Below are 24,839 nucleotides of genomic sequence, written 5' to 3'. Positions count from 1 at the left end.
TGTGTAAGGGAAAAGCAAAGTGAGTGGACTTGCATGCAAGGTGCCCAGGGATGTGAGCAGGCTGGATCTATGTTGGAAAACCACAGTGGGTTGGAAAAACCTCTTGACTTAATTCATTGTAACTCGTATTAATACAAGACCCAGCATCTTGCATGGACAGGAATGTGTTGTATTCTGCGTTGGCTGCTTACTGTTAACTTGCCATGCTTTAACCACACACTTCCTTGGCTGGGATTGATGGGTAACGGCAGCATGGCTGTTGGCAATGTGGGTGGACACGGGCTTATGCCTGCACTCCCTAGAGCTATCACTGAGCCAGACATGTTGTCATGGCTGGGGACGCTTCTCTGGGGGCGGGAGATGCCTGTAATCATCCACAAAGCATTTTAGCACAGCAGTGACTTCACTTTCTCTGCTGGGGAATGGAAGCTCTGGGGGAAACCGTTCCCTGGTTTATCCATCAGCCCCACAGCAAAAGGGGCTGTCTCTTCCAGTTAGTCCCTGTGCTGCTTTCAGGGATGCCTGCAGCAGGCTGTACTGTGACAAAGGTGCCCCTTTGTCATAGCTGCTGCATGTTGGAGCTGTCGGGTACACTGCTATGGGGAAGGAATCCTTCATGGGACAGTATTTGGTGTTTCAAGTTGCTTTTAAACTTTATGAAATACCAGAGAATAGTTTCCTCTCCATACAGTAGGGAAATGCCTCTCCTTGTTCCACTTCACCTCCAGTCAGCAGGGAAGGTTTGAACACAAACAGCACCGCTCATCCTCCCCGTAAGTCATGACCCTTCAGCTGTGCTGCCTTTAGTGCCCTCTCATGTGCATTGGGTTTTTTTCTCTCTTGAAACAGTGCACAAGAAACCACTAAAGAACACAGAATTTTTAGCAACTTCCTCAGCTGCACAGAATAGCTCTGCTGTGCAGTGCAGGAGCTAGAGCTTAAGCTTTGTGATGGTGTGACTCCAGGGAGCTGTTTCCTCTTTTCCCCATTATGTGAGGATTTGGGTAGAGAAGTCTTTTGCAGTGTAGCTCATGTAGCCCACAGCTTTTGGAAGTATCAATTAACTAAAGATGGAGTTTGTGTTTATCTGAAGATGGAGCTTGTGTGTTTATCTGCTTTCTGGTTTGCATCTCTTGGTTTTGTGGGGGTCATGTTCTCTGCATCCCTCTGATGCTGAAGAACAGCAACTGCTTTAAAGAAATAAAAGCAAACACAGCTGCCTGGTACTCAGATGTGGGGAGCTGAGACACGGAGCATCTCCATCTGCCCCAGGAGCGTCTGTTCCCGTGTGAACCAGTAGACAACGCTCCTTCTTTGCTGGATTTGCTTCCTTCTCCACTCTCCCCTCATCATGGCCGTGGCAGTTTGTGATCCTTAGTTGTGTAGTACACAGCTTATGGAAATACTGCCTTGTCTTTGGAGGTCACTGGGATTTAAGTCTTGAAAGCCATAGCCCTGCGTAGTGTCATTTGGCCCTCGAATACTCAGCTCAGTGGATGGTACTAAAATCCTTCCAAAGGGGCTTTATTAAAAAATAACTTGCCTGCTCCCTGAAGCAACTCCAACAAAATGGGGCTGAATCCCGTCATTGTGCCTAAAACATGGCTGGGTATTGCAGCAACCCTCTTGAGAGGCAGGGGACAAAGTATGTGGGATGATTTCTTGTGTTATCCCGAAGATCGTGCGGACTCTGCACCCTGTCCCCTCCCTGGGGGACCCAATGATGACAGCGTCGGGGCTGGGCACAGACCTGTGTGTGCTGTGCCCCTGCCAGCTGCTGTGGCATGTGATAACAGTGGGGTGTGTGTGGCGGTGACGCTGCCCGACAGTCTGGATGTACTGCCAGGCATGGAAAATGCTGTTAGCTTTTTAATTAAATTATTTGAATGTAAATATAATTTATAATCTTGACAACATATAAAAATAGATTTATGTGTGTATCGCATCAAATATATGTGTATACAAATACAAATATAACACTAAGTGATCAATTAAAAAGAAAAGCCAGCTGTTAGCCAGTTGTTAGCACTGTCCTCAGCCTTTGTTGCCGGAGGGCTGGTGAGGGAGAGCCTGCCTTCCTGGGGTCAGAGGTGGCCATCCTCTCTCTGACCACAGTGGCCAGAGCAGGGTCCGGCAGTCTTACGCAGCCCCTGGCTTCAAGTCCTGCCCGTGTTTGGGTGCAGGCAAAACCTGCAGCGACAGCGGTTAGCTCGGTGAGACGCACCGAGCCTGTCCTGGCCCTTTGTTTATCCAGCGCCTGGCTCCATGTTTCCCGAGGGAAGCGCTCATCTTTTGGAAACATACTCCTGGTGTGCTGTACCGGGGGCATAAAAACCACTTTCTGTGTGCGTGCTGCTCGGTCCGCATGTGGCGTGGCCTTTCCTGAGCAAGGAGCGAGTTCCGCTCGAGGCATTCCTAGCTAAGCTTGTTTCTTAATAGGGGAAACGTGAAAGCATGGTGGCTGGCTATGTGGTAGTGCCTGCTTGCTGTGCCTCCTGGCAAGGTGAAATTGCATAATGCTTTTAACCTTGTTCGCCTGAATTGCTTATCAAGGCAATATCTCTGCTGCTTTTAGATTTTCTTAGCAGCTTCGGCACCAAGTTCAGCGCAAATGAATGATGATTGCTGCTGTGCAAACACATAGTTTCCTGCCCTGGAACTGGAGCTTCAAAGGCTACTTACAGATTCCCTTGTAGTCAGAGGTGCTGTCACGAACACGGAACTTACTGTTTCTTTGCTTTTTTTCACTTTGCTTTAAGTATAGTGAAAAGAAAATGCAACGCAGGGAAAAGTGGATCAATCATTTTCAGACACTTAAAAAGAACAGACACAACTACAACTTCGTTTCCTTACAAAAGTAGAAAGCATCTAGCAACGGTGTGCATCAAACTGTGTGATGGACATGATTAAAACCAAAATCCTGTCACTGTACAGGAGTCAAAGCTAAATGCAGACTTGTATAGAGCAGTAAACTTTTAATGAAGAAATAGGCAAAGCAGAAAAAGCCCCGCACCTAGGAGACCTGATGCACTGAATTACTTCAGTCAGCTGAAACACTTCAGTACAGTCAAACCTGGACAATAACATTAGAGCATAATCAAAATAGCAGCAAGTCATCGGGTGTCACGTTCAGCCTCTGGTAATTTGTCTTAAAGGACGGTGGCTTTCAAAATAGCCTGATAGCTGCCTGGCAGCGTACATTAGGTGCTGGTAATTAATTGGCTGCTGAATTGATCTCTTCCAGTAAAGCAGAAGGGAAAACCCAGGGCTAGATGGTAAGGAAGTACGAGAGACTCGCAGAGGCAGGGATGTGAAGAGCTGGTTGCTTGTGCCGGGCAGCCTGTGCACAGCTCCTCCCAGCCCCCCCCAGAATAACACCTGTGTGCTCACTGCTGGCCTGGCAAGGCAAAGAGGGCTTGCAAACGGTTTGGGTGTCCGTGGGGATATTTAGCTGCCCTTCCAGTTCTCTGGTAGGAGGAAAGCTCATTCATCCCAGCGCTGGTTACAGCATCAAAGCTGGTCATGCGCTCTTACTTATCCTTGCAAGGAACAGTTTAAAAATACTAGAATTTTAAACACTGCAGCTGTTTTGCCTTGGATGGACTATTACTTTTTCTCTAATGGCTTTTAGGTTGTAGAGTTTGTTTTTCCTGAATGCCATACTCAGCAACAGAAGACAAACCAAATTATTTGCAATACTTTTTTAACCACCCCTTAATTGCTTTCGACTTTGTCACATGAACCACCTCTTGCTTAAGAGTATACTTTTATTCTTTAAATTATTTGGGGGTTTGTAATGTGTGTGGGGTTTATTTTCGTTGCACAGAACCAAGAGGGCTTCAGAGTAGTGAAGTTTTGAACTTCTTGCTTTTTGTAGCTTAATGGAAACTTGAGGCAGTTGTTTCTGGTGTTTTGAAATACGCTGTAATATAAATGGTCAGTGGAGCCAAAAGCCACCTTAATGATTTGTGACGTTTTTAATCCACTTCTAAGTCACAATTTTGGCAGATGAAGAAAACAAACTTGTCCTCCTCTTGCACATTCTTAAGACAGGTGTCATGTTAAAGAGAAGATCCATTCTCATTCATAGCTACTTTGAATACTTGGACTCCCCAGACTCTTAGTTGGCTGATTCAAATTCCCTGACAGCCAAAGGGGATGATTTGAATTGCTTTCTTTTGGTCAAAGATTAGCTGAGAACAACTTGAGCATGTGTCCAAGTGTTTTAATGGAGTGAGTAAGCATTCCTGCAGCAAGGTAACTGAGGGGAGTATGGTGTATTTAAACGGTGTTTAGGTGTCTGAGCTGGAGGGGATAGAGAGTAAAGCTTGTAAACCTCGTGTAGAGGCAGCTCCGTGAACTCAGAGCCTGCGGGAACTGAGCAGTGCCAAGCCGTGTTCATGCAGCACCAAAAGGCAAATGTAAATGCACACGTGCAGAAAGTGACTTTTTGCTTCTAAATTTTGACACAGGCTGCTGCAGGGCAGCTTTTCAGTGAGGACATCTCTGGCCATTGGCCATGCTGGGGTAGCAGGAACAGGTTTTGGCGTGGGGTGAAAGGTCTGCCATTCCCTGGGAGCAGTGGCTAATGGCATGGCGGGCGGATCTTGGTGTCCCAGTTTGTGCTTGTTAATGGGAAGGGGTTTGGTGACATATTTCCATGAGGCAGGGGAGAACTGAGAATGTCAGCCCAGGGGTTTTGGCCTTCTCTGGAACAACCTACCTGGCTTTAGCTGCCATGTTCGGTAGAAATGAGTTCAGGCTGGAGTGTGTGTGGAAAAAGGCTACTAAACCAGCCTGGGCTTTTCAGGGAAAGGAGACCAAAAAACTGCCAGGTCTGTCTTACCTAGTGAAGCAAAAGCTGAGGACGTATGCGGTTACTTTCTTCTGTATTTATAGAAAGTGAACACCCGAGAGTGAGGATAACAATTTCAGCTGAAAGGCAAGGTCTAGCAGATGACAGATGGATTGAAAACAGGAGCGAGCCTGGGCTGGGAATTAAAGATAGTTTCTAACCGTCAGAAGAGGAGGAGCGTGGCTGAACAGCGAATTACGTCTGAGTGAGAGCTCGGTCAGCCTGTGTAAAGGATGGGGTGACGTTGCCGGACGCTGTCGGGATGATGCTGCTCAGCCCCATGTTTCCGTGCCGCCTGCGAGCTCCGACGGCGCCCGGTCGCAGGGCGATGCTGCGGTGCCCGCGCTGAGGAGAGGAGCGCAGGCACGTTTGCTCATTAGCTTGCCAAACAAACGAGCAGGAGTAACACATGCAGATCAGTGAAATGCTTGATGAAAATCTGAGAATGAGCTTCAAGCTAATGTGGTGAGGTGGAGAAGGAAATCCTGCCCACCCTGCCTGCAGCGACTAGGGCAGTCTAAAGGAGGATGTGTCTGCCAAAGCAGCTCGTGATTTTGGCCAGTGCGACCATTTAATTAAAGTAGCACTGAAAAGGAAGCCGGAAACTCAAGAAACAGGTTTTTAATCACTTGGACTTTGGAAGACAATCTCTATGCAAATCACGCCTCCAGCATCACTGATTGCATGGGTGTGTGTTCCTGTCCCTGCGGATGGACAGGGCGCAGCCAAAAACCCCACGGGCTGCTGACACGTGGCACCTTGGCATCTGCGTTTGGCCTCCGGCTTTCGGAGGGGCATTGTAGGTGCTTCACTTCTGTGGATGGGGGGGCCTCGGAGGCTTCGCAGTGGTAGATGCCTCCTTGGGGTGCTGGGGGATGCACTCCCGTGTGGCAAAAATGGGGAGGAGAGGTCCTGTCTGTCAGGTGTTTGATGTGGGGGTTTTGCTGAAGGACTATGAATGTGGGATCCCCAAAAGTACAACCGTCAAAGTGATTATGTGCTTTTTGGGGCCCAGCAGCTGGGTCCCACTCGCTCTGGAGGAGGCATCGCACCTGGGCAGGGGATACTCGGTGTTAGTGGAGGTTCTTGCAGTTTTACTATTTTCTCAAAGATTTCTGAGCGCAGAGGCTCTTCTGAAAACACCTTCAGTTTAGGGTTTTTTGTTTTATTTTGTTTTGGTTTTTTTTTTTTTTTTTCAGTTTGCTCTTCCCGTACCACAGCAGAATTCAAGGAGTGGCAGGAAGCCTTCAACAGCCTGTCTCCCAGGCTGCTGTAAAAGACCTTTTGGGGTACGGCAGAGCATTGCCTTCCTCTTCCTCTTCCTCCTCCCCCCCCCCCCGCTCTGCCTGCCAGAACTAACAGCGAGAGGGCTCTGTGCCGCCCCGCCGGCACGTCCCCGGGGGGCTGCGGGCGGGGCCGGGGCCGGCCCGAAGGAGGAGGAGGAGGAGGAGAGGAGGAGGAGGAGGAGGAAGGGGAGGCGCTGCGGCGGCGGCGCGGCCATCCCGGCGCCGCATCGCTGCGTGCGCGGAGCCGCCCGCTGCAGCCGGCAGGATGATCGCCGCCCAGCTCCTGGCCTACTACTTCACGGAGCTGAAGGAGGATCAGGTCAAAAAGGTAGATCGAAATCCCCCGGCGGAGGGCTGCGTCCCCCTGCGCCCGGACCAGATCGCTTTTTATGTTTGGGTTTGTGGTTCCCCCCCCCCCCCCCCCCCCGTTGGTTTTGTTGCTTTGTCCCCATAGCGACCCTGCTGTGGGGAGAAAGGGGACTATAGCCGTTTTTAAACCCAGCCAGACGGCCCCCCAAAGCATCCCCGGTGGAGAGCGGAGCAGGTTTTCGGTGTGGAGGCTGCCGGGTGTGGGTGATGCACCCCGGCCCGCTGCGGGTCAGGCCGCGGAAACGGAGCTCGGCAGAGTGAGGCAGGAATTGGGGGGCTTTGGCAGTGTGTGTGGGGGGGGTGATGGTGACGTTTCTGGGTTTGAGTAGGCACCAGCATCCCTGGAGATGTCCCCTTCTTCTCCAGGGTGCCCGTGGGCATCTGTCACTCCAGCATGGGGGTGACGAAGAGGAAGAGCATGTAGTTTTTGAATTATGTGTCACTGCAGGTTCTGAATTTACAGGAAGTGGTTGTCAGTTGTGCTTAAAAAGAAGTATTTCTGTGGGCTTCTTTTCCTTTAGCATTAGGCGAGTGCTGCTGTGTGGTTGGTATAGCCCTGTGATTTAGCACTGCCAGAAGGAAATGGGTGCAGAGCACAGGATAAATAAAAACATGGCAGTTAGGTCCCGGCTGAGCATATTGCAGAGCTGTAGGCAGTGGAGAGCCTGGGGCTAGGGATGTGGGGACACAAACTGGGAAAATAATTGCACGTATCACCAAGCCGGGCTGCCGTCAGGTTTCCCCTCTGCCATCTCCTCCGGCGGTGCTGTGCGGCCCACCAAGGCTGAGCGCCGGCTGAAGGCATCCCTAAAACCTTGTGGGGAAGCTCAGTGACAGCGTTAGCGGGACAGTCTCGGGGCTTGTCCCGGCGGGAGGAGAGCCTCTCCTCCCGTGGGGCTTCAGCCGTGCCTGGGGACACCTCAGCTGCTGTGTGTGGGTGACCCATCCTGCCCCGCTCGCCCGTGCCCGCTCCTCTGGTGGGTAAAACCCGAGACAGCACCCCATGTTTTCCGCATCTCCTCCCGTGGTTTAGATCTTTTGCTTTTCCACCCGGTGGTTCTCGCGAGGAGCTGAATCTGCACCTTCTGGCCCCACGAACGTGGCTCTCCCATTTCCCCAGGCCCCGTATTTTCCTCTTCCCGGAGGATTTGTAAGTGGTGCTGCTGGCGCCAGGCGTGCATGCCTGGGTAAGGCCTTCTCCGTCTCGCTGTGCCTGCTATATTTAGAAACCCAAGATAAGCGCAAGGGTGCGCGCTGGCCGAGGAGCAGCAGAAGGGCCGTGTGAGGAAGGCGTGGTGGGAGCATGCAGGCACAGGGGGAAACTGTGGTGTTCTGGGGGTTATTTATGGCAGGCTGGTTTGGCATCAGGAGGCTGCTATTGTCTGACAGCACGGGAAATCGTTTGACTGGGGAGCTCTAAAGCATTCTTATGGATCAATCTGGTTTTGTCTGAAAAAGGAAATAAAAAAAAATAAAATCCAATTAAAAAAAAAGCAAGCAGGCTGTTGGTTTTGGAGGATTTAAGACATCTTTTCCTATTTATATCCTTTCGGAACGGATATTGAGCCCCGCTCGCTTTTGACCCTCCTGTAGGGAGGGCTTCTGCGACAGTCAGAGGCTCTGCCCCCTGCTCTGCTGCCCCGCAGCCCCTGGAGCCAGTGGGCTCCGCTCCCTGGTTCCCCGTGGGGCGAAGGTTTTTTTTCTCCATTCCAGCGTGCTGCTTGCGAGGTCTGTGCTCCATCTCAGCGTGCCGCTTACTGGAATACGTGCCTGCATGGTTTCATTTCAGGTCCCTCCCTCTCCTCTCCCGCTTCCGGAAGAGCAGCACTTTCTGCTGGTACGTGCTTGTGGCCGGGGGCTGCTGACCAAGGCGTTGCCCCCGCTCGCCACTCTGACCCGCGGGGCTCCTGGCCCCGGTGGCCGCTCCTCTGCCTCGCCGGTCCACGGCAGCGATCGGCTCGGCGTTTGGCGGCACAGGTGGCAGGTCACCTTGAGGATGCTGCTATGGGTCACAGGAGGGGTGTGAAAGGGTTAAAAGTACCGACGAGGTGAACTTGGGAATGGATTTGTTACCGGGTCTCCACTGGACCAAGGTGGAACATCCTTCTTCCCTTGTGACCCCGTTTCCTTATTTTGTGGGGTTCTCATCCCTGCACAGCACTTAATGCACAGCGCTGCCTGTCTGCGGTGGGAACCCTGCTGAGGGGCACAGATGGGACTGGTAGTTTCAGGCCCTCGGGATACCCTGGGTCTAAGAACTAGTGCTGCCGCACCGGTTTTGCTGGATTTTATACGCCCCCTTAAGTTTGAGAGTAATTTTTTTTTTTCAAATTTGTAGTTTCTGGAACATTTTTCAAGATGAGTCGTGGCAAGCAGGAGGAATAGGCAGGGCGGGTGCGTAGTGTCGAAGGTGTGGGTTGTTCATCGCACGCTGGCAGCCCTGTGGCCCTGCAGCCCCTGCAAGGGGACATTTTTCGGTGAAAACACCTGTACAGGCACTTGCACGTGACCCTGCTGTGCAGGAGCAAGCCGGCAATGTGTGATGCCCTGTACCATATAAATAAGCATGTGGTTTTACTCCAAGCAGGATAAATTATCCAGGTATTTTTGCAAACATCTGTTCCCTGAATGTTTGTGATCCTCCAGGGGCAGCAGCAGGAGCTCAGCATCCTTGCTGTGACAGAGGACTTTGCACAACCCCAGCCGAGGCCCTGATTTCTCTCAAAAGCTGACTTCCATCCTCAGGCATACGGGTGGCATGGAGCATCCTGGCATCTGTGCCACTGGCCTGTTTGCAGGAGAGCTCTTGTAAAACTGCCTTTGAGCACCTTTTGTTTCCAACAGGTTCGTACCTGCAGTAGCTGGCCCCAGCAAAGGCAGCCTCTAGGTGCTGCCTGGTTTCTGTCAGGGGAGCAATACCTTTTTGTCCTTTGCCTGACAAGAGAAGAAAAAAATCTTGCAATCCAACAGTGACATTTAAATGTCATTTAACCTTGAGAAGAACGTGATGGAGTGGGGTGTAAAATGTAGCAATTGGCATAAAAAAAAAAAATCCCTGTAGCGGTGACCTGCCAGTATAAAGGTTTTTAAGGAACCAATCTGATAAATCATAAGTAAGCACAAACAGATTCAGGATGTCTAAACTGCTTGTTTTAACATGCCTTGGCTCCTGATGAATCTTCCTGATTCCGAAAGGAGTATAGAGTGTGATTAGCTCTGCAGAAAAATGTTTACATGGTGAAGGGGTTTTGTGCAAAGGCTGTGTCAGTAAAATAGGTGCTAATGATTTCTGAAATTGTTGTGGGAGTGCTGTCTTCTTGGATACCACTGACTGTGGGCAGTGTCCGGGGACTGAGGCATGCATTTAAGGAATGGCCCTTAGTGCTGCCTGTTTCATTATGCACTTATAATTATTCACAACTTCCCGTGGAGGCTGCTGTGATGGCTGGATTTTCAGAAACTTCTTTTCTTCAAGTACAAAAAGTGTCTTTCCTATGTGACCAAGAAAAACTACATGCATATGGTTCAGATTATGAAATCCTATTTTTAAAAAATGCCTCACAGATTCTGTCTCTTTTTTTAAGAAAAAAAAAGTGATTGGGCTCTTGGAGGGCTCCCATCGTGGCACTCGGGGAAGATGCCCTTCCTGAGGGGGTGGGTCTGAGGTGGCAGCTAAATAAAGAAGCGTTTTCTGCTCCTTGCCCACACAGCTGCCTGCCTGAAATCGCTCCTGCTCTCTGCCATTCCCTGGGAAGGGCTGGCACCCATCTCCCACAGGGCCGCAGCCGCGGGAGCCTCACTGGGGCTGTGGGTCCAGCTGGGTGCTGTGGGCAGCTCCCGTCCCTGTCCCTGCTGGCCCCTCCGCTGCTTCCCTTCGGGTAAGGCTGAGATTTGCTTTCTGATCGGCTTTTATTGCAGGCAGAGCAGGGAGCTGTTAAATCCTCCATCCCATAATCCAGCCTCCAGGCCCCCCCTCCTCATTTATTTATGGCTGTTTGCTGAGGGTTGTCCCTCGGAGGGCTGCCTGTGCTGCCAGCGCAGGAGAGCAGCGCTTTTTCCCTTGCAGCTGGGCTGCCAGAGTGACTAACCGTTTTCCTGCCTGGAAGAAAAAAAAACCTTTTTTTTTTTTTTTTTTTTACTTTTGGAAACTGTAACACACAGGAGTGATTTTGTTCCAAACCGAGGTTTAGTCCCCATCTCCCCCGCCTCCCCGCCCCGTGAGTCTCAGCGGTGAAGATGGCCTCGATGCGACACAACACGACGCAACGCGATGCTACGCGAGGCGATGCTCCCTGCACGCAGGAGGGTCCAGCCCAATTGTGTAAGGGCGCTGACGGCGCTCATTGGTTTTTCACGGGAGGAAAAAGAGCCCTCCCTCCTGTTTTCCCTCGCTGCTGAGGGGAGCGCAGGGGCAGAGGTAGGGAGAACAGGCTTGTCTGGTCATGACCGTGCAAATGCCAAAACCTGTATTCACAACAGGGCTTTTGGTGGGGGAGGAATCCTTCAGCCCTGGTTTTGGGAGGAGGATCCAGCAGAGGGGTATTTTAACTGCACAGTGAAGTCTGACTGTGTGAACCATGCGTTAGTGTAGCTTTCACTGGGAGATTTGGGGTATCAGGCCTCTGAGTGGCAGCGTGGGCTGCTGAAAGCTCAACCTTAATAAGAGGTGTTTTCTTTCCCCCCTTTAAAAGGGAATAACCTCATGCTCTGACATCATGGCTTGACACTGTCTGCTAAAAAAAACTATGGCAGGGTTTGCCACGGAGGAGAGACCTTCCTGCCCAGCCCGACACCAGCCTCTGCATCCATCCCCGCAGCGTTTGGGGCTGCAGAGAGGGTGCATCCTGGCCAGGTTTTTGTTCTTGCAGTGAAATAATACCAGTGGCTGGCTGTGGTTGTGGCTGTCAGGGGGCTGTCAGCCCATCGGAGAAGCACAGGACACAGCTGGGATGTGGGGATGCTGCCCTGGGGTCTTGCATTTGACCTCTGTTGCAGAGAACCTGGGCTCAGCTCTTCTGCGCTTCGGCCTGCACCATTGCTTCACTGGATCGTGGGCCAAATCATAGAATCATCATAGAACCATAGACTGGTTTGGGTTGGAAGGGACCTTAGAGATCATCCAGTCCCAACCCCCTGCCATGGACAGGGGCACCTTCCACTAGACCAAGTCCCATCCAACCTGGCCTTGAACCCTTCCAGGGAGGGGGCAGCCACAGCTTCTCTGGGCAACCTGTGCCAGTGTCTCACCACCCTCACAGGGAAGAATTTCTTCCTCATATCTAATCTAAATCTGCCCTCTTTCAGTTTAAAACCGTTACACCTCGTCCTATCACTACACTCCCTGATGAAGGGTAGTATTGTTGCGCTGTAACTTCCCCTTAGTGTCTATCCAATGACTGTTTTCCTCTGCAGGCAATGGCACTGAACACTTCACAGCTTGTGCAGCCTCTGGCTGTGGCCCCCGTGGTTCAGGCTTGCCTGGCCCCCAACCCTGTGGTTCAGGATCAGGCAGGGTAGCTGCGCCCAGCAGCACTGTCCATGCCTTCCTCCCTTGTCCGTGTAAATGCTTGGTCACGATGGGAGGGTGTCTGGCACGAGGAGGTACATTATCTTTGGTGCAGACCTCGACTACGTGCCGCAGAAGTACTTTCTGCAGGAGCAATTAAATTGGTCCTGGTTTTACGGTCAGTTTAGAGTTTAATTACGTTTTGATTGTCTGAATTTCCTTTGCGAACGGCAATATTCATCGCTTCCTGTCTCAAAGTCCCCAGTATACGGAGCACTCACATATGTACGTTTCACATGGGGTGTTTTATTGCGTCATTGGTCCTGTAAGACATGATGCCACCTGAGAGATGGGATAAGTTGCTCTCGAGGCTTCCAGAGCAGCAAAGGAGACACAGAGGGCCTTGGCACAGAGATGGCCTGGGGTTTAAAATGAAGTGGCTTTTCCAGTTTTGCTGAGGACAGAAAACATGGGCAGGGTTTTATTTTCTTGGTCCTGCTAAGCTGAAAGCAAAAGTGATCCCAAAGGTGTGGCTTCGGTCTGAGCTGTTTGCAGAACCAAATTTCCAAGGCAGATAATGAAACAAGGCAAGAATGGACTGGCAGCTGAGGTAAAAGGGGTGGGACATGCACGTTTAGCAAGAACCCCCCAAGGCCAAGTTGTATTTTTGAGGCATCAAAGCATCTCTCACTCTTCCTGATGCTGAAGATGGGTCTAATATTGTGGAAAGCAATATTTTTGGAAAACTGGAACCACCTCCTTTTTCCAGGTTGGTAAAGAAGGTTCCTGTCTTGGGAAGCCACAGGGGAGAAGTCAACAACTTTTAATTTGATGTTTTGTCTTGAGGAGGAAGACGCTACCTGCCCACAGCCAAGTTCTGCCTCTCCTGACCCTCTGGCTGTGATAGCTTTGGAGTGGGGTAGGGAGAATGGTCTGCTACACAGAAATAATTTCTCAGCCTGGGACGTAGCCCTGAAACCGCTGTGGCAAGTCCTTCACAATGAAAGGCTTTAAATACAACGCACCTCTGTGGACTGCAGCAACATCCACATCACCCCAGCTGGGACAAGGTGCCAAAATAGGGATTTTTAGCTTCAGCTGTTCAGCTTATGGATGGTCAGGAGAGCTGAGAAGTGGGGCAAGGGCTGGAGATGGTGGTGTGAGGCTGTGGGCAAATGGTTTTGTGTGGAAAAGAGTGATGCAGGACTAGGTCTTGCCTTGGGGAGGCGGTAGGATGGTGTGGGCTTCAGCTTGTAGCACTTGCACATTTTCTTTGATTTTGAGCCAAAAGACAAGACACGAAGCGTGTGGCTGTGTTGTCAGCTTGGCCAGATCCCGGGGCCAAGCTGGAGCTATATGCTATTCTTGAAATTAAAGAGAGGTATAGCCCCACTTGGGCACCCCAGGGCAGTCTTTCACTCCATGGTGGTGTTTGTGTTTTTCCCCAGATTGATAAATACCTTTACGCCATGCGGCTCTCTGACGAAACGCTGATAGACATTATGGCTCGCTTCAGGAGAGAGATGAAGAACGGCCTCTCCAGAGATTTTAACCCAACGGCTACAGTGAAGATGCTTCCTACATTTGTGAGGTCCATTCCTGACGGTTCAGGTAAGGACCTGAGTAGTTGTTTTCTGTATTAAACATGGTGTGCTTCATGGGAAACGTGTTAGAAGTACAGCAATGCGCTGTCACAAATGAGAGCCATTTGCTTTCTGGCAAGCCCAGGCAACATTTCGAAGACAGCCTCCCCTCTGTGTGCAGGTCTGTTCCCACAGATGCTGGAAGATTTTGTGATTCCTGTGTCAAATCCATTTTGATACCAATGGAAGGGCCCTTCCTAGCAGTCAGCCGACTAGCAGTCAGTACATTTATGCTGAGATTTATCTGCCAAAAATCAATACTTCACATAGGAAGATTTTTGATTTATGCAGTTCACGCTCACGTGATCTAGAGTCTTAACAAATACAGTGGCTTTTAGTCATTTGCTGTTTGACTCAACCTCTCTTCTCCTTCTTATTTTTTCCCCAGTGGAAATGTGAACCCTTATATGCTGAATTTGAATTTCCTGGCATTTGTTTTGCTTTTTGTAGCTGCTTCTTGCAGACTGCCTTAGGGTAAACTCGCAGAACTCAAGGAGGCTGCAGTGTGTGTGGCTTCAAAGCTGCTGCTCTGGTGTACTGTGCTTTTTCCATCCAGATGTAGGACTCGGTTTTTTTGTGCTCACTGTAACTGATAAAAGTAGCCCAAAGAGCTACCAGAAAACGAAAAGATGATCTGCTGGTATTTGAGACCAAGATTATGCCTATTACTTATTTTAGTGTTTATAAAAAAACCCCAACTATATATAGAGAGTATATAAATATATTTCTAAACAGTGTATAATAGTGTTTATTATTTAGTGGTGACACTAGATTTCTTTCTCATGTAGCATGAGTTGGTTAACTGTAGTTTGGTGCCTACCACAAATTATGACCCTACGTGCAGAAATTGCACAGTCGCAAGAGCTGCATAACACGGTTACCTGTTTTGAGGCTTTTTTTGAGTTAAAATCAATAATTTATCAGGCGAAAGAATATGAAGCCTGGTGCTTTGTTACTTGGTGCTGTCTGGCAGGTGGAAATCTTTGATAGTTTGGCTTTGCTGTTGCTTTCTGCCACCTTAAGCTTTTTAGTTGAAACGTGATTCTCTGTCTAAAAAAAACCAACCAAAGGGAGAACAAACTTGAATCCTGTGTTTCCCTTAATTTAGCACTGCTGGCTGTTATGTTGAAATGTTGTGTTGAAATTCCCAGCCTGTTGAGAAAGCCAGAAGCTGCCACATGCAACTGGGTCATAGGCAGGAGTTGCTCTAAGGGTTTTCAGGTGAGGTAACTTGAGGGCTTTTGCGTGGAATCCCAGCATTTTTACTGACTCTGAAATCCCTGTTTTTTCTTTCATCCGTGTTTGAGTTCAGTTGAGTACAGACCTGTCCCCCGTACCCTGCTCTGTCAGGCACTGCAGGTTAGCAATTCTGAGCTGCTTGCAATGAGTCAAATAATTTTGCAGATTGTTCCATGGCACAAACTGGGGAGACTTTGACATGCCGTATGGCACAGGGAAAAGGGGATCTGTGCCCTGACGGGAGAGGTGCAAGAGATAGCTGAGGGGACTGAGCGTAACCGTGTCTGTATGTCAAGGCATTCGTTTCAGATCATGTGTTACACACCTACTTAAAAAAGCAACCTTGTGCGTTGTGTATGAGGTGCTCAGTTCTTGATCCTGTGCCCGTTTGGCTCCTGCCGGCCTCTCTGGGACAGGCATGCTATGGGCAGTGTCTTTGCAGCATGGATTAGATAGAGCAAGGCAGTGCTTTGCCCCAGACAGTATGTGTATATGCAGGTTGCAAGTGTCTCTTTGACATAGCTGTTAGAAATGCAGGCAAAACCATTCCATTATTTCCCAGAAAGGGCACATTCTGACCCCAGGTATGAGCAACATTTGCCGTGGGTGGGTGTCATGGCATTTCTTTCCCTGACTCACCTCCATGTGCCTGCCACGTCTGGCTCGGCCATCACACAGATGCAGCCAGGGCAGACGCAGAACGCCCTTTCCTCTTCCTCCAGAAGGCTCTGGGGGGCCCTCACGGATGTGTCCGTGTTGCTGCTGTGCCCAATGTGTGGGTTCAGCTCCCGGCTGACGGCAGTTTCTGCCTTCAGCTGTCCCTCCGTAAAAGCCAGAGGCTGAAAGCCTGCCCTTTTCTCTGGCCCGTCTCTAATTACTGCCTTGTAAGCTCTTTCCTCTGAGTCTGATTATTATTATGAGAGCTGACTATTCAGAAAAATACTGTTGTTTAGTTTCAGATCTGTGCTTGTGTACTTTATGAAGAAGGAGCTTTTGAGTAATAATTTGGAGACTCTGGAGATGTTGGTGTTAGCAGGGTTTTTTTTACTTCATTCAGAGTTGCTTAATTTACGAAAGCCACGAGGTTTTTTGTCTAGAGTGCCCAGAATAGTATCTCAAGTTAATTCAAAATGCTTTCACAGGATCTCCCTAAATTAATTTACAGCAAGTTTGATTGCATCTTGGTGTTATAAAGCATAGATTAAATGCTGCTACTTGGGTTTAATTCCTGAAGTACACTGGAAGGAAACTGCTACTTTGCATACAGAAAGCTTTACATTCTAGTTCAGAGTTCTTTTTTTCCTTTTTAACTGAAAAGGATATTTCTTAATGAATTTTACCTTGTGATGAGCTTGATGGTGCTGGAAATCAAACACGCTAATCTGTTAATTTACTGCCAGGGAAGATATTTCTGAAGTGCAGTATTTGTTTGAGGTATGTACCAAGGTGCGTTTAGGCTTGGAAAAGGGCCATCTGGTCCAGTGTTGATTTTCACATTATTTATTGGAGGTAATGGCTTGCATTCAACAAATGATACTCATGTGATAAAGCTTATTTGAGTATTTGGCTTAATGAGACACTTGTGGTTAATGTTTTGCTTCCGGTCTTGTTGCAGTGACGGGGGTTATGAGTTACTGAATTTGTTATGCTGAACCCGGTAAAGGGAGCTGCATCTACGGTTTGGATATATTCACATTTTAAATGACATTTATACTGGAGCAAAGCAATGTTTAAAGCCACTGTTCAGAAACAGGTAGGGAAGTGCTACAAGATCTGTATTTCGGCAGACTCTGAGTTTGCCCACGTCTTAAGCAGCGTGAAAGAAAAGTGGCAGTAAAATTAGGAGGATTGTTAGGAGTTGTGGGCTCCTACTGTTGTTTTGCTATGGTTTTCTGTAAGGAGCTTTTATTGTTCTTTGTGGTTTCTTGCATGACAGTGTTTTGTTTGCTGTATTGCACTGCAACCTTGGAAAACTGTAAGGGCTTTTGCAGTGTCTTTGCCTCTCCTAGGCTGTTCCTGCTAGAGATCCTGTCCTGAGGGACACCTCATCCAGCTCATCAGCTTTGCTGAGCAGGAGGGGGCTCCTGGAGGTGTATGGAGCAATGAGGGGGAGCAGCCCACTAAGCCAGACTTTAGGAGTTTTGATCTGAGGTTGGGCAGGGTGATCTCAGAGGCAAGTCTGGGTCTGGAAATCCTCGTGGATAAATTGCATATCTGATATTTTGGTGACAGTGTGGGGTCAGAAGGCTCCGAGAGCTGAGTCAAAGTTTGAGGTGACACACCAAAAGGCACCGGTCTTCCCAACTGCTAGAGGTCTTTCTATGTTGAATTTAGGTAGAAATGGAAAAATGATGATGTTCGGAATGGCCTCCCTAAAGTTACAGTTTAAAGTTGGAAGGAAGGATGAAAAGAGGCCAAAGAACACTCAGAATGGAACTGGCAATACACATCAGTGGTGCAAGCTGTGGGGGAGGCAGCTTGTCCCGCCTGTGGCATGGGCGCTTCTGACACCGCAGAAAGGTACAAATGGGTGAGGAAACCAGGACGAGAAAGCGCTGTGTGCCTCTGCCTCACCACCTTCTGAGCAGCCTCGGTGAGCCCAGGGGTGCTGTGCACGGACACGAATGCTTGCAAAGAGCTTTGGTGATTAACTGTAGCCTGGACGCATACTCCCGTGTGATAAGTTGTGCGCACTGTTTCCCTAAATATTATCTTTTCTCAGACTTTAACAACCGCTGTCTTTGTTTGCTCCCTCTTTGATAAGGACAAACAGAACAAGCAGTTCAGTCAAATATATTTGCCTTACTCTCCAGGGGGTGCTGAAAGTGTCATTCCTCAGATAGCCAGGCCACGTGTCTCTGTTGCCTGAATTACACCCTGAAGTCCTTGGAGGTGGACGGGTAGTGGATTTGGCTTCAGACCTTTGAAATCCAAATCCCTGTCCACCACAGAGGGAGACGGAGGTATCCTAACTCTTTCCCTGGCTCCTGGGGAGTTATTTAGGAACTCTGTGCAAGGGGTCGCAACTTCTGAATAACTCCTGCAGCAGTGCAGGGCCACCCTGTGATTTTTCAGACTTGTTTCTCTGAATTCTGTTCGCAGTTTGTAATGAATCTCAGCTTCTGGGAGTGAAATAAGTGGTTCCTGCTTTAACTACATCTGTGTGCAATTTGTTGATTTTAGAGTAGTGCACAATCCAGCCACCATTCACTGTTATTTGCCAAAATGTGGCGGGTTCATTTACGGCAAAAGACTGCTCATCAGCGGCCTGGCATCCCTTCATTTTACTGCCTCTATTTTCAATATCTTTTTGGCTTTCCCCTGAGGTCTTTGCTCTGCCAGCTTCATCATGAGATCTGGATACAGACTGTCCACTGTTAGTCCATTCTTTTTTGATAAACCCTCATTGCAGTTGCCTGTGTGTCAGTGATAGTTGGTGTTGTCCTTGCACCAACTTCATGTTAAATTGTAGGGAATCAGGCTGATGCTTCCCATTGACGCCCTGCAGCTAGAACTTCCCTGCTGTAGGCACTGGACATTTGTCTATGCGTTATACTTAATAGAGCTTGATGTTTCCCAGATTTGTGTCGCATACAATTTTTAATCACTTGTGTCTTGTTTTACACGTAGAGAAAGGAGATTTCATTGCACTGGATCTTGGCGGTTCTTATTTCCGAATTCTGCGAGTGAAGGTATCACATGAAAAAAAGCAGACGGTACAAATGGAAAGCGAAATTTATAATACTCCTGAAGATATCATGCACGGCAGCGGAACACGGGTAAGCACCTCTTCTTTAAGATGTCTCTGTAAAGATTAGCTGATTTCACACTGCCATTTTAGAAAAACACCTCATGAATGACCTTAGCATCTTAACAGTTGCACCTACAGCATGCACAGACTCGACTACGGCTCTTTGTTGATACTGAAAATAAATAAGCAGTAGCTAGTGTAATAGAGCACACATGGGTGCAGCAAATCTGCTGTCATTGTGTGGGAGACTTTTGGCTGAGTTAGGGGAAAATGACCTAGAAGTAAAAATTCTGACTTTTATAGGAAAGTTACTTTCCACAGGTAGGAATGGACAGCAGGAAAACAACTCAGTCTTTGTAAGCAACGAGCACGACCAACCCTGCAATTGTAATGTTAGATGAGGGATAGAAATACCCATGACAGCCACATATCTGTCCTGGCAGTCTGAGCAACTCAGCATTCGTGAAAAGTACAAGTACATTAGAAAAATTACAGGAAGCTGATAGAATGTTTTGGCACAACTTCCAACTTAATTTTTGCTGAATAAATGATAGGGTTTTTTTCAGTCTCCCATGTTCCAAGAGTGGAAAAATGTTTGGATCCACTTGCTTGGATTTCAAATTGGGTTCTTTGGAAGAATTTATTTTATTTTTATGATCAGGAAGTGGATTACAATGAATACTTTACTGACAGATTTGTCTCTGTGTGAGACAAAACAGGTAATTTTCACTGTTGGAAACAGCCAAGTTTTTTTACACTTTTTACTAGAATGAGGTGCTATTTAGGAGTATGAGACCTGCAGGAAACTTTTAGCTTGTTTCAGAAGAATAAGAGGGAAAAAAAGAAAAATTGTGCAAACAGCATTTCTACCCTTAATATATTTTCTGTAGTCACCTTAATACCCTTAATGTCTGCATCTAATAACTGCTGCTGCACTCTTATGCAATAGTGAGTGTAAGATGGCAATCATGACTTGTAGGTAGCACTGATATAAGTGTTGCTGTGCTATCTGAACCACAGCAATAAAATACCTTTCTTGTAAAGACTTTTCCTAACATTATTACTTTGTTATCTGGCCAAAAGGTCATGCAAGCGGCTTTCCCACGGAACGGTTTTGGAGGGGAGCTGAGCTGAGCTGCCTGTTGCTGGTGGAGGCAGGGAAGTCGGGTGGGCTGCCCGGAGGCAGGTTTGGAGCGCGGGGTGGTTTGTCCATCGAGGGGTGTTGGGAGCTGGAGACCGACAAGCAGCAGGGCTGCCCGCACACCCAGGGGGTCAGTGTCTGTCCCCGGGAAGCAAGGCAGGCTGACTTAAGGTGAGACTTGATGGAGACATGATAAGGCTGGTAGGGAGAAGCCAGGAAAGGAGACATCAGGTCTGCATACTTTCCAGGGCTTTGTCATGTTTACGTTTTAATTTTTAAATATCCAAAGGCCATCTGCTGTTGGGAACCAGCAGCATGGAGCTCGGACTGATAGGCTTTGGCATGGCTTTTAAACTGAGAGAGAGGTGAGCAAGGCCTCCACTGCCCCTGGGGCGACAGTCGCTCCCAGTATTTAAGTACCAGGAAAAGAAGAGGAGAACTGGAAGCATCATCAGAATTGCATCTGGGTTCGAAGTTGTCCCATGACAATATCCAGCCACGACTAAAACGCTTGCTGTGAGACTTCACAGGGAAGCATGGCGGATGCCCGGGAGGCGCACAGGCAGGTGGTGATTTGGTGCTTGTGACTGATGCGTACGGTTGAGGTTCTCTGGAACCTCTGAGCCAGATTAGTGGAATACTTGGACCAAACTGCCCGTGTGGGGTAGGCTACTAATATGTTTTTCAGCAAGCTGTGTCACTAACTTCAGTGAGTTATACTCTTAAAGCCTAAAACATAATCAGCTTATAGAAGGGATTGTGTTTTATGGCTTCATGCCTCGCTAGCATGGTTCATTTTGATATTTTCTACTTCATTGCATTCAGACTTCTATTTTTGCCCATCTGTCAGGCACGGGCTGACAGCTTTGCCAGTCGGAGACAGTTCCCTGTCAAAGTTGGGGCAAAACTCTCATTGACTTCAGCTGTGTAGTAGCAGGTCTAAAATTTGTGAGAAGCCTGTCTTCTGTGTCAACTCAGTGAACGGGAGCATGCCTGAGGCTTGATTTTGGTGTTGCTTTTTGTGTTCTGCCGCCACTGGAGGTAGGTTTATGGATTTGTGGCTCTTCTCCTGATCTGAAGCTGTGGTTTCCTTGCTCCTTAAATCTTCCCCATTCAGGGACTTGAGCTTGAGCTCAGATCTTCTATTGCTTGCCAAAGTCTGCTGGCTGCCAGCCAAATGCATCCTTGTGGAGATCTCTTGGAGCCCAACCTGAGCAGGCAACTTCATGGCCAGAGGAAGTAATGAAGCCTGATTACCATATTGCTCAGCGTCTCGTGGTTCTATCGCTTCTGGTCTATAAAGGTGTAAAACCGGGCTGGTCCTTTCCTCTTTGCTGCAGTGTTCACTCTGTCTGTCTCTTTGACATTTGATACAATACTGGGCTCACGCCATTGCCTACTGCACACCTGTGGGTAGACAGGAATTTGGATTTATCCTCAATCTGCCTGCCCTACTTTAATGAAGTCTGCAGGTACTTTGTAATGGTCCTCCTCTGTCCTGTCAGAGTTATTGGCCATTTGCAAGGTTTGGATGTTAATCTGGGCACAGGCACATACAGATGCTTCCTTGAGTCTCCTTAGGAAAAATCTTACTACTGCCAATGGTAGCAAAATTAATAAATGCCTCTCTCTTTCTTTACTCCTTTTGAGCAGTGCCTTCCTTCTGTGCTTCATTAAAAACAGTAGCACAGCCAGACCATACATCACTGACTAGACACTGCTACCGTGGCGTCAGGAATGTGGCTAATAGTTAACTGCACTTGCCTGTGCAGGCTGCAGCACGGGTTACGCTGGCGCGTCCCGCCACCAGCGCAGAACCCTAATGACTCACGGCGCATGGCTTGCAGCAGACGTGTGCGCTAGCCACCGGGGCGAGCTTCGGCAGGTCGCGCACGGGCTGCGCGGGCAAACGCCAGCAGGTGCACGGGCTTTCCAGAGCGCGCTGGCAACGCTGAGGGATCTTTTGCAGTTGGACTTGCGAAGCGGGTCCCGTCTCCTCTCTGCGCAGTCGTGGCTCATTGCATGAGAGGGGTTTTTGCAGCAACACCCGCAGTCAGTGTTTCTGCTTCCTGCTCTCTGAATTCCTGAGGGGTTTGAGGTTGGGCCCCTGGTTATCATCCATAATCCTGGGAGCAGCTGAAAGTGTAGTGGATTGAGTATTTAGCAAGATACTTTCAGATGGAAAACATAAACAAAACCATATTCTCCCGTTATTTCTGTGTTCCTCCTGGATAAGTTGTCATATTTTATTACTTAACTATAGTTCTTTTTTTTTTTTTGTAACTCCTTTTCCTCTCTCTCCCTCATCAGGACAGCTGAAAATAGTCTTAGAGAAGTGCAGCAGTGTAGGTTGCTTTCCCATGCCGTTAAACTGCATGTGCTCAGTGAAATGCCCTTGATTTGTCCAGGACAATGAATGGCAGCATTTTCCCTGGGAAACTACTGTACTTCTGGTTAATCAAATCTGACCTCGTTTTAGGAGTGAGTTTAAGATGTTCTGTTAAATTGTAACATTACAGACTTCGCTTCTTGATCTGCTTCAAACAGCAGAATACTCCTCTTCATTTTTTTTTTTTAACTGCTGCAGCCTGTGTGTAGTGCTTTCCCATCTCCCTGAGACTCTGTAAATTGTCTTCATAAAGCTGTGCAGGCTAATTGCAACCAACAGATACCTTTTTGTACTCCCTCCCAATTTTCCCCAGTCTTCTGGGCAGTTTTCCTGGCATCGTCCCACCAATGATGCAGATTGGGTTGTGTTTTGTTTTGTTTTTTCCAGGGAGTTAAAATGTGAAGCACTTATCTTCTGGGGCAGGTGGCAGCTTGTTAGTAGGTTTGACAACCATTTCTGGTACGGGTCAGTTCAAGGCATGTCTGGCTTTTTGATACTGGTAGATACAAATGTGTATTTTTGTTGCTTTAATTGCCAGGGCTTGATTTTTGCTTTGAGTGTTGCAATCTACCTGAGGGGCTTTCCAAATAGCTTGGTGGGAGAAACATCCTTTGCTTTTGTGCCCACACACTCCCTGGCAAGCCTGGCTTCGGGCTGGGCTGGCGGGACCACATGGTGCGATTGTCACAGGGCACCGTCGAGGGGCCGATCGAGGTGGTTAGGTGGGAATTGGTACCTGCAAGCCTGGTGCAGGCTGCCTGCATAGTTCAGCATTATAAAAAAAATGCATAAAATGTTCCCATTTCGTGTTGTTTCTCAGAACATGTGAAATATTTGGACAAATCCCCTGGGTTTCCTTTTTGTTTGTTTGTTGTGTGCTTTAGGAATAGATTTGAGAGAGGATGTCCTTTTGGGTGGCTCCTGCAAAGTGCTGGCTTCTCTGATCTCAGCAGTGCTTGAGTGAAGCAGATGTTGATCTTCTCTGCATAGCTGTAAAAGTGCTCAACCTCATGTGGGACTGGATCCCAAATGTTCTTTTGAGATGCTCCTTCCTGTTATTGAAAGGTTAAAAGAACATTTTTGTTCTCATCAAATGTTAAGTAGAAGGGTGATGGCAGGCTTGAGAGCCGCTTGTTTCAGGAAAAGCATTTTATATGGGTGTAAAAGGACAATGTATTTCATAATTTATTATTTAAGGTTTTAATATACACTGCCTGAGAGTATTTTCATAGTTTTGTCATTTTAAATATCTTTTAAAATTTGGCGCAGATATTTTCCCCTTTCCCCTTACCCAATACAGTTTTCATATGCAGTTTGAAATATTTTCTCCCTGAAACTGTATTTCTAATCATGGTGGTTTTATACTTTCCTCTTTCTTGTAGCTTTTTGATCATGTTGCTGAATGCCTGGGAGACTTTATGGAGAAACAACAAATCAAAGACAAGAAATTACCAGTCGGGTTTACATTTTCTTTCCCGTGTCGACAATCCAAACTAGATGAGGTAAGAAGATTTCACGATTTTCTTAATATGCAGAAGAGCTACCGTGTTATTAAAACACTGCTATGAAAGCAGTATCCCAAACAGGTCTCATTTTCCGGATAAATGAGTGTTATATTTTACTGTCAGACTTCATGTTTGTTTTATGTTTCTGTCTGAAAGAGCTGTTAACAGATGACGAAGAGGCATCTGATGTTTTGTACTGCCTCTGCCTGAGCTCCTCAGTATTATGGTTTACCATGTAAACATGGCAGCAATTTTTCCTGCCCCCTGTGCAGCCTTTTTGACCTCTCCTTGGGTTGTAGCTGGGAAGGGCCCCGCCCAGCAGCATTCGCTCAGATTTTGCTGAACTTCCCAAGTGCACACACGGATCCGGATCCGGGTGTCCCCCCTGAGCAGCAGTGCTGAGCCATGCCACCGGCTGGGTGCTCAGCACCGAGGGCAGTCAGGCAGGCTGCCTGGCAGTGATGTGCTTTAAAAAGGGATGGAAATAACCAGCCTTGTATGAAGTGGCTGATGAGATTCCCATGTCAACGATGCTACGATGTTTTCCTTCGATTGCTCATTATATCACAAATGACTCAGCAGCCTCTTGGTACAGCATTGCTATGGCAACGGGTGTAGCAAGTTAATGCATGAAAGTTAAATCCGCACAAAACTCATCAGAGGTTGCAGTGCTAAAACACGACCTGCTTTTCTAGCTTGCAAGTCTTCAGGTTAGCCTGGTGCAACAGCTCCCCAGATGTTGGTGCTGAGGAGGGCCAGGTGAGGCATGATTTTTATTACATTTTGTACTTCTTGAGAGATGCTGAGAGCTGAAACCAAGGGTGCCTACTAGCTCAGGGCCTCAGTGTAGTTAAGAACAGAGAGCCGCCTCTTCCTGCATTGGTTCAGAAGAGATGAGTTGATTTTGGTGCAACTTTCCAGTCTGGCCGTGGTGCATGGTAAAGCTCAGGCTACTGACCGCAGCAGAGCCGTGCTAGGGATGTGGTTGTGGAGTTGAGTTGCCCTTTGGAAAATTTGTTTGGCTGCATGTTGAAAGACACTTGTGTTTGGGCTGTTTTGCTCAAGCCAGTTAGGATGAAATCATGCTTGTGTGGGGCAGGGGGGCAGGCAGGTAGCATGTGGGATGGCTTGGGGACACCTGTAGAGACTTGGAGA

At 48.2% G+C, this 24,839-nt stretch overlaps 1 protein-coding gene across 2 annotated transcripts in view; it reads left to right on the top strand.

The window, feature by feature from the left end:
• The window catches only part of LOC141925755 (hexokinase-1), a 49,011-nt gene that overhangs the window by 4,218 nt on the left and 19,954 nt on the right, over positions 1-24,839 (top strand). Inside the window, exons 1-4 of one of the 2 annotated variants that reach the window (XM_074830262.1) lie at positions 6,320-6,469; positions 13,465-13,627; positions 18,529-18,677; positions 23,562-23,681. In XM_074830262.1, coding sequence (XP_074686363.1) covers positions 6,407-6,469; positions 13,465-13,627; positions 18,529-18,677; positions 23,562-23,681 — 495 coding nt within the window. In that variant the 5' untranslated portion in view covers positions 6,320-6,406. Of the gene's footprint in view, positions 1-6,319; positions 6,470-13,464; positions 13,628-18,528; positions 18,678-23,561; positions 23,682-24,839 lie in introns of those variants that run through there. The other variant, XM_074830261.1, reaches the window with a different exon arrangement.

Source organism: Strix aluco, chromosome 7 (assembly GCF_031877795.1).
Source record: "Strix aluco isolate bStrAlu1 chromosome 7, bStrAlu1.hap1, whole genome shotgun sequence".
In the NCBI taxonomy this organism is placed as follows: domain Eukaryota; kingdom Metazoa; phylum Chordata; class Aves; order Strigiformes; family Strigidae; genus Strix; species Strix aluco.
This window is presented reverse-complemented; position numbering and strand designations above follow the sequence as displayed.